The sequence below is a fragment of the Madurella fahalii genome (genome assembly GCF_045866475.1).
Source record: "Madurella fahalii IFM 68171 DNA, scaffold_2, whole genome shotgun sequence".
Taxonomy (NCBI): Eukaryota; Fungi; Ascomycota; class Sordariomycetes; order Sordariales; genus Madurella; species Madurella fahalii.
The window spans coordinates 9,197,935-9,212,432 of NW_027263972.1; the positions used below are offsets into that span (position 1 = coordinate 9,197,935).

Sequence of the window (14,498 nt, forward strand, 5' to 3'; positions counted from 1 at the left end):
TTCCTCTTTCTTTAAAATGAACCGGTTATTAACGGGTTAACAACTACTTTCTAACGGGTTATATATCTGATATATCCTATCCTAGTAGTATATAGTAATAGAAAGTAATAGATAAATAGAGTATTATAGATAGAAATACTAGTTAAATACAATATATAATATATCAAGTAACTCCCTGAACCTATAGTATATATTTAAAAGAAAACTGAATATTATAGCTATTGCTAGTTACTCTCAGTTGTAAATAGAAATATATATAGGAAATACCAAGTTAACTACTAGTTAGTGAACTTTGTTCTATACCTTTTACTACAACGGTTTATTATAGAAGTTCTCTATATCAGCAACTAGTATATTATCTATAGTATTTTTATAGTAAACTAGTTATACTATATTATATATAATAATATATCTTATAGAAAACTTATTCTATATTAAATTAGAGAAAATACTTTTCTCTATCGTTATCTTCGGATAGAGATTACAACGGTATTATACCTATTTTAATACTCGTCCCTATTATCTTCAATACAGATATTATATTGAGTCCAGGTATTATTAAGGTAGTTAGGAAAGCTAAGGCCATCGTTAAAGTAGTCGAGATAATCTATTATATAATAGGAATAGACCAGTGCCTAGAGAAGGTTCCAGAATCCTGGGATCACATGACCCCTGGGATCCTGGCCATCTAGCCTATCTGGGCTCCTACTACATAACAATTGCCCGGGACTGAATTGAAAAAACAATACCCCCATTGCACCTCTTAACTATCAGAACGTATCGTACCTATCATCGTATCCATCGGGTCCATCGTTATACCCATCATCGTATCCATCAGGTTCATCATATCTATCCCATCTATCGTCGTATCCATCAGATCCATCCCACGTAACTGCATTATACCTATCGTAATGCTTGTCCCTATCATCTTCGACAGGGGCGTTATATTCAGTCCGGGTATTGTCAGGGCGGTCAGGAAAGTCAGGGCCGTCGTCAGGATAGTAAAGATAGTCAGGGCCGTCGTCAGGGTAGTCGGGCTAGTTGGAACCGTTGCTAGGGTAATCAGGGTAGTCAGAGCCGTCAGAGTAGTCAGAGCCGTCAGGGCGGTCAGTGCCGTCAGGGCTGTCAGTACCGTCAAAGTCGTTAGTGCCGTCAGGGTCGTCAGGGCCGTCGAGATAGTCAGGGCCGTTACGATAGTCAGGACCGTCAAGGCCGGGGCATCTATCGTAATACTCATCGTGATACTTTATTACGATCAATAGTGTGATATTCGATAGGAACACGATCTTCAGTCCGGGTAGGATAGGTCGAAGCCGAGACCTGAACCATAATATTGTACAGGAATTCCGTTAACTTGTTCGTCATCTAGGCTAACATCAAGACCATAAGTTCCTGGTATTCCTTTGAACCCTGAACCCTGGCTCGGAAGTCTACCAGGCTCTCTATCGGTTGTTGTTACTAACGTTGTTGTTGACGACGTTGTTGTTGTTGACGTTGTTGTTGACGACGTTATTGGGCCGGGCGGTGGCTTTGAAAGATATACCTGATCAGGAGGCGTCTCTTGTCGAAGGTCTGGCTACAGTGGTTACAGGTGTGTAACTGGGCTGCTGCATCTGACTGCAGGGCCGTCGAAGACGATCGCTAGGCGGGCCGGGCGGGCGAGGCAGGCCGGGCGGGCGAGGTTGACTGAACTGTCGGATCCGATCGTTGAGCCGGGCAGACGGGTGAGGCCGAAGTCAAGTTTGACTGGGCCGGGCGGGCGGGCGGGCAAGGCCCATTGAACTTGAGGTGGCTAGGCGGGTAAGGCCAATTGAACTTGACTGCGTTCTGGGGGTTCTATTGAAGGAAAAAGAAAAAAGGGAAAAAAAGAAAAAGAAGATGGTATCTGGGAGCCGAACTGACTTAGATCTCGAGTGCCGGCCGGTCGAACTAACTTAGATATAGTCCCGGCTACCCGAACGTACCTAGATACGATTTCGTCCGGCCGAACTGACTCAGATAGAGTCCCGTCCGGCCGATTGACAGTGCAGGTCTCTTCGCCGGGCGCAGCCCGGGCAAGCCATTTGATTAGGTACACCTGATTAACCCAGTTAGCTATAGAACCTAGATACGATCTTATCCGGCCGAACTGTCTCAAATAGAGTCCCGGCCACCCGGATTAACTTAGATGAGTCCCGGCTAGCCGAACTAACTTAGATAGAGTCCCGGCTACCCAGCTAACTTAGATGCAGTCCCGGCTACCCGAACCTACCTAGATACGATCTTATCTAGCCGAACTAACTTAGATAGAGTCCCGGCTATCCGAACCTACCTAGATACGATTTCGTCCGGCCGACCTGACTTAGATGGAGTCCTAGCCGGCCGATTGACAGTGCAGGTGTCTTTACCGGGCGCAGCCCAGCACGCCATTTAATTAGGTGCACCTGATTAACCCGCTTAGCTATAGAACCTAGATACGATCTTGTCCGGCCGAACTGACTTAGATAGAGTCCCGGCCGGCCGATTGACAGTGCAGGTCCCTCCACCTGGCGCAGCCCGGCAAGCCGATTGATTAGGCGTATCTGATTGGCCCGCTGCGCTGCAGAACCCAAACCCCAACCCCAACCACAACATGGTTCCAACTCTATATATCTCAGCCCCCTTTAGTCGCACCAACCTGCATTTTCGCAGTAGGTAGCTCCTGATTGTTCTCTTTGGTTTGGTACCGGTTGCACGATTTTTAGAGCAAAAAAGGTCATCCGTTTCTACTCAGGAAGTTTTCATCCGTTTCTACCCCCTGTATTCGCGTTGTGGCCCGTGCAACCCCCCACTTTTCATCCGTTTCTACTAGAAACGAATGGAGAATTGGGGATAAAACTATAAAATATAATATAACGTATATTATAAGCGAACGGTCCATATAAGCGAACGGTCCACTTTCTACAACCCTACAAATACTATCTGCAATTGCAACACAACAACACTAGGAACCAACGATAATTACATTAGAAACAGCTGAATCCGAGGATTCTGCAGCCTCCCGGCAAGTACGCGCATTATGGCCAGGCTTGCCACACACACCACAACACCGAACCTTCGTACGACCCCCCCCTGTACTACTACCTTCTGGCTGTGTATCTCCCACTACCTCCCTACCTACGGCCTTCTGGGCCAGTAGATCCTGTGCATCTTGTACGGTAAGTGACCCCCAAGCTGTATACGTGTTCTTTTAGCTCTCCGGCGCTTGCTTAGTGCCTCGTTGGCTTTGCGGAGCGAAGAGACCTCTGACTGTAGAAGAGCAACTTGGTGCATTACAGCCATTGTACCCTTGGTAAGTTGATCTACAGCAGCTAACATCGAAGTCGGAGAGCTGTTTTGATGGTTGGTAATGCGAGTCTTGATAAGTATTGACTGCGATTCGGCTTCTCGGGGATTGTGTGGCGTCTGGAAGACCCAAGGTTGTACGGTATTCGACTGTGAGGCTGGGGGTGTTGGTGTACGAAGCTGTATATCCAGGGTAGAAAGTACCCTCTCTGGATTGTACGGTACAAGGCCAGCCCCTGCAAAGCCACCTTGTATATTGCTCTCTGTCATAGAAGCAAAGAAGGCCTCGCGGAAGGCACAGAGGAACTCGAGCTTGCTGACGTGGTTGATATACATACGCATTAAGTCCTCGATTTGGCGACTGTATACCTGCTTCAGTGGCCCAAAGCAGCCAACATCAAGTGGCTGGCACTTGTGGGAAGAGTGCGGAGGCATACAGAGCGTAATGATATTGTTCTGCTTGCAGTAGAGCTCGAACTCGGTCGAGTGGTGGCTTTCGTGGCCGTCGAGGATCAACAACCGGTATGTGCCCTTTTTCCGGGATTTTGAGTGGTAGTCGAAGTGCTTGATCCAATCTAGGCCTACTACATTGGTAGTCCAGCCATTGTCGGTAGTCGCAATACGCCAGTTGGCTGGAAGGTTGCACTCTCGGTACCAGTTGGCAAGGTGGTAATGCCCGGCCAAGATAATGAAGGGAGGGATAACCCAGCCAAGGGCATTGACACCCTGGATCACTGTTGCCCACTCGCGGTTGCCAGGCTGGGCTAGCTTTGCCTTACCATAGCCGTCGGAGGTTGTAACGACCATACCCACAGAGATAATCCCCATCATAAACCCAGTCTCATCGAAGTTGTAGATATCGTCATCCACAATACCGTACTTGGCCTTAGTGTTCTGTACGAGTGCAAACCACTCGCCAATAACCTTTGGATCCTCGCACTTGGCCCTCTGGTAGTCGTACCGACGTGTCCAACGTGTCCGGAGCTCTGGCTGGCGTTTGACGAAGTTGTGGGCCCAGAGCTTGCCGACAGGGGGCGCGTCGCGTACACGTAGTAGTTGGTTGGCCATATCTTCCACACCACTCAGTCTAGGTGGGAATGCACGCTCAGATAGTTCAACTATATACTGAACTATCGTCAGCTCTTCGAGATCCGTAAGCTTCCGCGAGTTGGCTGGAATATCGCGTCGCGTAGGCCGGCCCTTACGACGGTTGCGAAGAGTAGTATGGCTGACGTTGTAGACCTTTGCTGCACCTCATAGGCTTAGGTTTTTGTCATTTTGAAGAGCGTCAAGGGCCAGGATTAGCCTGGCTTCCTTTGAAGTAGGAGGCATGTTGGGTTGTTGAGAAAATCTGTGTTGAGTGCAAGGGTGGCGCGTCGCGTTGGAAAGTGGACCGTTCACTTATGTAGACCGTTCGCTTATAATATACGTTATAATATTCTATAATAATCTACTAAATCTAAATAAATCTTATAATCCCTAAATTAATAATGCTCTCTCTTATATTAAATACTCGTATAAACCCTACTTTATAATAAATATTAACCCTAAACCATATTGTATATACTCAAAATCGTTCTACTTCCTATACTGCTACAACGAAATAACTTTATCGTAAATACCTGAAATCTATATCTAAAATATACTATCACGAAAAATATATAAAAATACATTCTATGATATTAACACTCACCTCTATATACGAATCTCTACCTCGAACTTCTCTGAACTTTAAAAAAATATGAAACCTATTCTATCTACTCCGAACTAAAACCACTGAATGAACAATATCCCCTATTATGTATATTATACCCTAACCCTATCTTGTAATAAACGATTTAATTCCTCTTTTCTGAAATGAACCGGTTATCAACGGGTTAACAACTACTTTCCAACGGGTTATATATCTGATATATACTATGCTAGTAATATATAGTAATAGAAAGTAATAGAAAAATAGAGTATTATAAATAGAAATAGTAGTTAAATACAATATATAATATATCAAGTAAATTCCTAAACCAGTATATATTAAAGAAAAACTGAATATTATAGCTATTGCTAGTTACTATCAGTTGTAAATAGAAATATATATAGGGAATACTAAGTTAACTACTAGTTAGTAAACTTATACCATACCTTTTACTACAACGGTTTATTATAGAAGTTCTCTATATTAGCAACTAGTAAATTATCTATTATATTATCATGGTAAACTAGTTATACTATATTATATATAATAATATATCTTATAGAAAACTTATTCTATATTGAATTAGAGAAAATACTTTTCTTTGTTTATAAAACTGTTCTGATCGTTATCTTCGGATAGAGATTACAACGGTATTATACCTATTATAATACTCGTCCCTATTATCTTCAACACGGATATTATATTGAGTCCAGATATTGTCAAGGTAGTTAAGAAAGCCAAGGCATCGTTAAGGTGGTCGAGATAATCAGAGTAATCGTTAAGGTCAATACTGTTAGAGCTATCAATACTGTTAAGGCCGTCGAGGTTATCAAGATAGTTAAGGCTATTAAAGTAGTTAGAGCCGTTATATAGTTAAGATATTAAGGCTACTACATCTATTATAATACCTATCGTAATACTGATTCCAATCAATAGTGTTATTCGATAGAAATATAATCTTTAGTCTGGATAAGATAGGTTAAAGCTGAGATTGGAAGTATAATATTATATAGGAATTCCATTAATTTATTTATAATCTAGATTAATATTAAAACTATAAGTTCCTAGTATTCCTTTAAACTCTGAATCCTAGTTCGGAAGTTTACTAGGCTCTCGTTGGTTATTATTAACGACGTTGTTATTAACGTTGTTATAAAGTTGTTATTGACGTTATTAAGCTAGATAGTATCTTTAAATATACTTGATCTAGAGGTATCTCTTGTTGAAAGTCTAGTTGGAATAGCTACAGATATATAACTAGGCTGTATCTGACTACAGGGCTATCGAAGCTAATTACTAGACGGGTTAGATAGGCTAGCTGGGTAAGGTTAACTGAACTGTTAGATCGTATCTATCAGGTCTATCATATCTATTCTATCTATCGTCGTATCTATCAGATCTATCCCACGCAACTGCATTATACCTATCGTGATACTCGTCCCTGTTATCTGTCAAAAAGGGTTGTGTCAAAAGGGTCAGGAAGCTAGATCCTAGATCTGCAAAATACGAACCCCGATCAGTGTGATCCGGATTAGTACGACTCGGATAAGTGTGATCCGATCTCTCGGAGACCCGTTAACCCGGGTCTCCGTGGTCCAGGAAATTAGGAATAAGAAGGAAGTTCACCTCCGTTAGACAAGGAAGAAAACAAGACATCCTCAATTTCCATCCTAAATTTAACTCCGAACGTTCAGAGGTGCTGTGCATCCGATATTATCTTCTACAGGGGCATTATATTCAGTCCGGGTATTGTCAGGGCGGTCAGGAAAGTCAGGGCCGTCGTTAGGGTAGTGAGGATAGTTAGGGCCGTCGTTAGGGTAGTCAGGATAGTCGGAACCGTCGTCAGGGTAATTAGGGTAGTCAGAGCCGTCAGGGCGGTCAGTGCCGTCAGAGCCGTCAGTGCCGTCAAAGTCGTTAGTGCCGTCAGGGTCGTCAGTGCCGTCAGGGTCGTCAGTGCCGTCGAGGTAGTCAGGGCCGTTGCAATAGTTAGGACCGTCAAGGCCGGGGTATCTATCGTAATACCCATCATGATACTTGTTCCGATCAATAGTTTGATATTCGATAGGAACACGATCTTCAGTCCGGGTAGGATAGGTCGAAGCCGAGACCTGAACCCTAATATTGTACAGGAATTCCGTCAAGACCACAAGTTCCTGGTATTCCTTTGAACCCTGAATCCTGGCTCGAAAGTCAGCCAGGCTCTCTATCGGTTGTTGTTGCTGACGTTATTGTTAACGACGTTGTTGTTGTTGACGTTATTGTTGACGACGTTGTTGGGCCGGGCGGTGGCTTTGAAAGATGTGCCCGATCAGGAGGCGTCTCTTGTCGAAGGTCTGGCTGCAGTGGTTGCAGGTGTGTAACTGGGCTGCTGCATCTGACTGCAGGGCCGTCGAAGCCGATCACTGGGCGGGCCGGGCGGGTAAGGCAGGCCGGGCGGGCGAGGTTGACTGAACTGTCGGATCCGATCGTTGAGCCGGGTAGGCGGGTGAGGCCGAAGTCAAGTTTGACTGGGCCGGCCGGGCGGGTAAGGCCCATTGAACTTGAGGTGGCTAGGCGGGTAAGGCCAATTGAACTTGACTGCGTTCTAGGGGTTCTATTGAAGAAAAAAAAAAAAAGGGGGGAAAAGAAAAAGAAGATGGTATCTGGGAGCCGAACTGACTTAGATCTCGAGTACCGGCCTGGTCGAACTAACTTAGATATAGTCCCGGCTACCCGAACCTACCTAGATACAATTTCGTCCGGCCGAACTGACTTAGATAGTATCTCGGGTACCCGAACTGACTTAGATATAGTCCCTACTACCCGAACCTACCTAGATACAATTGCGTCCGGCCGAACTAACTTAGATAGGGTTCCGACCGGCCGATTGACAGCGTAGGTCTCTTCGCCGGGCGCAGCCCGGGCAAGCCGATTGATTGGGCGTATCTGATTGGCCCGCTTCGCTGCAGAACCCAAACCCCAACCCCAACCACAACACAGTTCCAACTCTATATATCTCAGCCCCCTTTGGTCGCACCAACCTGCATTTTCGCAGTAGTATCGGATCTTCATCGTACGATAACGGTAATAATATATATACAATATAGTAATGGAAAAATAAAGATACAATCTTGTTTAGCCGAACTAACTTAGGGGATAGAATGGGGTGCTGTTCAACTCTTTCGCCTGAAAGTTTATATTACTAAGAGAGTGCCGTAAGTTGAAATCACTGAGGGTAGTCATGATACCTATCTTTTATGCTCTAGCGGTGGCTTATAGCGCACAGCGCTTGGGGTGGCGCTTGTGACCAGCTTGGAGGGGCCGAGTGCGATACGGCGCTACTTTCAGCACCAACCCTGATTGAATTCTGGATTCGGAGACGATTGGAGGAGCTACCAACCAAACCCGCTCTCTACGCGCCCAGGAACCGTCTCCCTTGGTCATGCAGCAATGGCCCGTTGTTTGAGCTCAGCTACGTCTTTGAAGTGTCCATATGTTTGTTGCTCGCATGAACGGACGCAGCAAAGGGTAACTCAGTGTAATATCTCTGTGTCTAGGCTATTGGCCCCCTTTAAAGAGGTGTGGTGGGGAGAGCAGGATTTGCGTGAACATGCTATATATAAATTCTTGGCAGCTGAAGATGTGAAACCGCAAGCCGCGGGGGCGCCGCGCTTAAACAACTGGACTGCAGCTCTGAGTTGACAGACAACTACACTCATTTCCACAATACAATATCGTCATCTCCCATACCATATACAGGAACTGCAGACCGTAAAAATAACCTCTTGGAGTCCTTGGCGGCGTTGGTCGATTGCTGGGGCGATACGATGTGCCTTGGTCGCTAAACTACGAGGCTGTGACTATGAGTTTGAATGGATATAAGTTCATGAGTGAACATCTCTCAACTGACATGGTGTTGTCTTACGGACTGAGAGGAACTGATCTATTTGCTCTATACAAACACTACACTGCACATTCGACATCACTCAAGTCTCCGAAATGACGTCCTCTGACCTGAACCCGTCCTCCTCCTCCAAGCTGGGGTTCTACTTTTCTCATGCTTGGATGTCCTTCTGCAATCTCGGTACGCATCCATCTCTGCAACGCATTCCAGTTCATCTGGGCAGTGATGGTCCTTCCACCAAGTTGAACTGACATGGACAACCCATCCCCAGTCATTTTCGCTCTCACAATCTGTATCTTCATCGGATGCAGGACCCCAGCTGAGAGCAGCTACGGCTTGATTAATGCCCCATACAGCCTCCTTACTGCTTCGTTTGGAGAGGAATGCGTCAACAGCTCCCTGGTAGCTCTCCCCGAGAAGTACACTGTTGGCCTGGCGGGTTAGTGTTCCACTCCCCTTTCCTATTTCATTCTCCCTTTCCTTATAACAACCTCTACTTCTCAGCAAAAAGCTAACATGACACATCCCCCAGGCTCATGCCGACTCACAAACACCACCACAACATGCTCGTCCCACCCGCCCGGCTGGCCGTCCCTCAACTGGGTACAACTATACGAATCCGACCTCCTTGACACCCTCAGCAACCTCAGAAATACAACCGCGACCACCTTCCAAAACGCCGCCACTACATCCACCATCTCAACACTCAACCACTGCCTCTCGCTCACCCAGAGCTCCGCCGTCGACCACGCCTTCAACAACCGTCTCGCCTCTGGCCTCCTCGCGCTCCTCGTCTTCTCCTTCCTCATGAACCTCGCCATTACCTCCACCGCCATCTTCATCCAGGCACTCTATAAAAGCGAGTCGGCCTTTCGCAGGGAGCCCATCTTCTACCTCGGTCTCTTTGATGAGATCTTGTTGGTGACCTGTTTGGGCATCTATATGGGGATCATGAACCACGAGGTTGGGGGCTACATCATTCATGAGCGGCGGCATGAGATTAGCCAAAATGCGGTACTCGGGATTGGATTTTGGCTCTTATTTGCCGTTTTCGGTCTCAGGGTGGTCTCGCACCCGGCGCTGTTTGTCACAACGGTGTTGGTGGCGCTGGCAATCCCGGTGATTTTTGTGAGCTTGACAATTTGTTGTATTTGGGGGATGGCGTCGTTGGCGTCGGCGTTTAAGACGGTTACTGTTGTTTATTACTATTAGGGTTGAGGATATCGGTGGGAAGGGGTTCCAGTAGGTAATTGTAAGGTAATTGATGCTAATATGCTTAATCTGAGACTTCAAGTACTATTGGTATGGCCAGACGGCGCTTACCTATGCTGCCAAGAGAGGGCGCGAGGCTGTGCAGAGAGGACGCGGACGTGGTAACCGGGCTCCCATCGCCGTCGCAATCCTACTTTGCCAAATTCGAAAACTTCACACCCAACGACGGTGCGTCCTTTGACAATGAATTTGGACGCCTCGCGTCGCCGCAGAACTGGATAAGATGGACCGGGTCTCCATATTTAGGTGCTGCGACTAATCGCTGCGTTGCAAAATGCAGGCTAACCTAAAGAGGATAAGCGTATGGTGGGGTCATGATCGCCCCGCCATGGTGCCAACCGAGATACGCGATATGGAAAAGCCATAGTGGCATCTTTCACAGTCGTACATCATTCGGTGGTTATTCGTAAGGCATACTTCTTTCGTGTGTTAGATGCACCGCTGACATTTCTCACGCAGATCCACCGTCCTAATTAAAGAGTAAGGAGCGCCTACTTCTGGCCGTGACGTGCAAGCTCAATTGACGAGCTCTCCTTGCGTGCAAAGCGATCTCCCTCTGATCAGAGGGAGCTCTATCTGCACATGTTGTTTTGACCTTTGTTTAGGCTGCAGGGACCCGATTTGTGGTGGTGTCGCCTAGCCTGTCTTGTCTATCTTGTCTGTCTGGGATTTGGCCGTCTTTGCCCTCCCCCTTGTTTTTGGTAGGTATGTGGGTGTAGATATGTGTTTCTGCACCATTTCACTTGTAACCGACAACGAACAAGTAGTTAACAACCTCAAGAAACTAAATCTCCTTATATGTATATACATACTATAAGAGGTAGAGTATATAGTCCCGGATCAGTGCTCCCTAGCTCTCGGGGGTATATTTTTCCGTCGCTGGGGTTGAGGAAAGTGCACCTAAGTGGTAGTAGTTTAAGTGTCCTAAAACTGGGTTTAGGAACTCATCCTCGTAACTCCACCGCTATTTCAGACCGAGGTAACTATAGCCGAGCTAGCTAGAACGGTGACCTCCCTCGCTTATCCTAGCCCAGTCTAACTCAGGCTAAGGCGGCAACTGCTCAGTTCCGAAGAAGGAAAGGGAAAAATGTAGCATCAATTTTAGAGTTGTGTACTCAGTGTTTCAATACTATCCACAATGAATAGTGCAATATAATTACCGAATTTGCGACTAGAGATACATTGGAATAGTATTTATATCACACATTGGATTAGGATATTAAGTATTAAATCTGAATGCTAATAATATCCACCTCGATGACCCTCAGGCTATCCTCGCGCCCATACTAGAGCTACCCAGTTACCGCCTACGGCAATGCTCTTCGTTTAGTGCGAAGCGCGATAGCATATTACCCCGTACCGTGGCCCTGCCGGGACGGGGCAGCGCTGTATAGCCGGTATTGAAGGATCTCATTTCTTAGGGCACTGAGAATTGTTGGAGACCATCGGAGCTCCAAACGGGTAATCTTACCGAACTTACCTGGCTCGAATATTAGCAACCCTATTACCGGTATCCTGTTAGTCGCATTTTTCTCCAATATGCCATAAAGTGAGAGCCCGAGAGCGTTCCTATTCAGAATCTAGACAAAATAACGTAACAGCATAGATGTATACCATTGCCTGCCCGAATCATGCTGCACCGTCTTTCTCGCCTACAAGCAGCATAAGTAGATGCTCTAGTTCTACTTCACGAGCGTAGTTCACGTATCTAGCGTATTGTATGAGACTATCTTAGGTACGTTAACGACTTAAAGCGCCCTTCGCCAGTGGGACACACCACTTTCAGGACACTACCAAAGCAATACCAATTTTAAGACCAGTATAACCGCTACAGCACCATTAACGCCAGAAATTTAAGTCTGGGCATAGATCACTGCCTTTGTTGCCAGCAGATATATACGATATACGGGAACCGGTGACATTTAGTATGAGACAACGGCTACCTGTAATTACCGCTATGAAATATCAAATATCTACCTTCGTAGTTACCTCGGGTTTTTCCCGAGGTTAGTGGGTCTGCATGCTCGGGAACCAATAACACAAGGATGAGTCAACATGGTTTACGCATACTGCGGTAATCATTGCAGCGAAGATCTACCTTGGCATCTACCTCGGGTTTATTCCGAGGATACGTACTCGAAACGAAATGTGAGAAATGGGTAATTGCGGGGTGAAGTCACACTGCCGTTCTCTTGCCATCTTTACCGATCCAATCGAATCTATCGCAATCCAATTTGCAATCCCGCCCGCTGTACCTACTGATGTGTTGACGGGGCTTGCTCGAACAAACGCTACCCGCGGACCATTTCCGAAGTAGCATTCCGGCATCGTTCCTGCCAGCATTGACAGAATGAAGCGATGATACAGGCCTTATTTCGGGGACTCTTGATGGGCAGGGTCCGTTCCATGGCAGCGCTTTGTGGATTCATACATGTATATAAAGTCCATCGTTTCCTTCGTCTAGTCGAGCTAGAACTTGTCCCCTGAACAACTGTCTCTCATAAATCATCAAGTTAGACAGACCAGATGAAGCTCATCTACCTCTCTGTTTCCCTGCTGCTTTCGGCAGCTTTAGCTCACCCCTCCACCAACGAGGGCAAATGGATGCTGCCTGGTCCCAATGATGGTGAGTTATACCTGAAGGTAGTGGTATATAGGTGATCTACCGAGGCACAACTAACTCACACGGGTTTAAAACCAGTCCGAGGTCCTTGTCCTATGCTCAACACTCTTGCCAATCACGGCCACTTGCCCCGTAATGGCAAAGGCATCAGCAAGCAAATCGCGATCGACGTTCTGAGCGCGGTTCTGAACTGGGACATCAGCGTTGTCAGCGATCTTTGGGATTTCGCGCGGCCCACCAACCCTGATCCAAACGCCACCAGCTTTGACTTGAGTCACTTGACAACCCACAATATTCTTGAGCACGATGCCAGCTTGAGGTGAGTGCTGCTTCCTCCAATTCTTCCTAGCACGGGCCGAGGCCAATAATATCCATGTCTCCAGCCGTCAGGATGCAAATTTTGGTCCCGCAGATGTCTTCAATGAAGGGATCTGGAACGAAACCCTCCAATACTTCACAGGTCCTACCATCGACCTAGCCATGGCCAGCAGAGCTCGCACGGCTCGTGTCATCACTTCCGCGGCAACAAACCCACAGTTCACGCTCCCACAGCTCGGTGCGCACTTCATCTACGGCGAGACTGCCGCCTACCAATTCGTCCTCGGCGAGTGGAACCTTGACGCGAAGAACCCCAAGGACAGACTCTCGACACCGAAAAAGCATGTTCAGTATTTCTTCAGTATGTATTATCGAGCTGTAACCCTGTTTCCATCAAGAGAGGGATTTTTGACAATGGTTGGGATCCGGTATAGCTAACCTCACTAATTAGCAAACGAACGTCTTCCATACGAGTTGGGCTGGAAGAAGCCCAAACATCGACTCACGATGGACACGCTACAGAATATGGTGTTTATCATTCAAGATATTACCCTTGGACAGATGAATGGCACATTGCCATGAGACCGTTGGGTAACTGTGTTCTTTCAGACCGAAAACGGGCCTTTTGTGCTGTATGCCCGGCCGAGAAATAGTGGTAACACGTCCGTGGGGTGTAAATTTGTATAGGTAGCCCAACTTGGCAGAAAATTGGACAACCTATATTAGTATTCTGAAATGGTGGCAATAAGTGTTCCACCACCGGTCCGGCTCTATCAGCCAGAAATACTACGATTCCGATCTTACCGCCTAAACATCCTAGGCTAGGTGTTGGGGTATAGAAAGCGATGTACTGGAAAAATTACTGACGCCTTCCACTTATTCGGATCCGCATTTCGAGTTCTCACTCATCCTGACAGTTTTCACGTGCTAATTACTCTATGCCATCATCAGGAACTAGCATATATATACATTACCACAACCGCTACCGCAAGTGACGGCATATGTTGTATCTTGCCATCACTCATACATTCTCCCAACGATTCTCCCAACGCAATGACTAGTGGTGGGATAAACTTGCAACCGATCGCATGGCTGTGGGACCAAATGCGGGCATTTTTATAGATTGGTAGTGATCGGCATCCCGGAAGTGAGAAAAAAGATTTGAGAGTCCAGGAACAAAATGTTGCCGTAAAATTGCCCAAAGAGGAGAGAGGATAGACACTCATGGGGTGGACTCTGCGGAGGCTTGAGCCCTACGGAGTAAAACAGCAGGCAATTAGGACGCTAGGCTATTTTAGCTTAATATAGGTACTTAAAGGAATGCCTAATGTATAGTGCTCTACAACAATTTCGAGTTATTACGGTTACAATAATGGTTTTATAGCTCGATTCTGAAGTTGGGTTCA

The 14,498-nt window shown here is 46.4% G+C and overlaps 2 protein-coding genes across 2 annotated transcripts; both read left to right on the plus strand.

Moving 5' to 3' along the window:
• Positions 1 to 8,974: 8,974 nt before the first annotated feature.
• Positions 8,975 to 10,091, plus strand: MFIFM68171_05511 (uncharacterized protein; the record flags this gene model as incomplete). The annotated part of the gene is made up of 3 exons (XM_071060931.1): positions 8,975 to 9,059; positions 9,151 to 9,318; positions 9,412 to 10,091. 3 exons carry the CDS (start codon positions 8,975 to 8,977, stop codon positions 10,089 to 10,091), a joined length of 933 nt encoding a protein of 310 aa, XP_070917032.1.
• A 2,586-nt stretch (positions 10,092 to 12,677) lies between these two features.
• Positions 12,678 to 13,674, plus strand: MFIFM68171_05512 (Heme haloperoxidase family profile domain-containing protein; the record flags this gene model as incomplete). Its single annotated transcript, XM_071060932.1, has 4 exons — positions 12,678 to 12,777; positions 12,853 to 13,093; positions 13,158 to 13,453; positions 13,544 to 13,674. The coding sequence occupies 4 exons, from the start codon at positions 12,678 to 12,680 to the stop codon at positions 13,672 to 13,674; spliced, it is 768 nt and encodes a 255-aa protein (XP_070917033.1).
• Between the last annotated feature and the right edge of the window lie 824 nt (positions 13,675 to 14,498).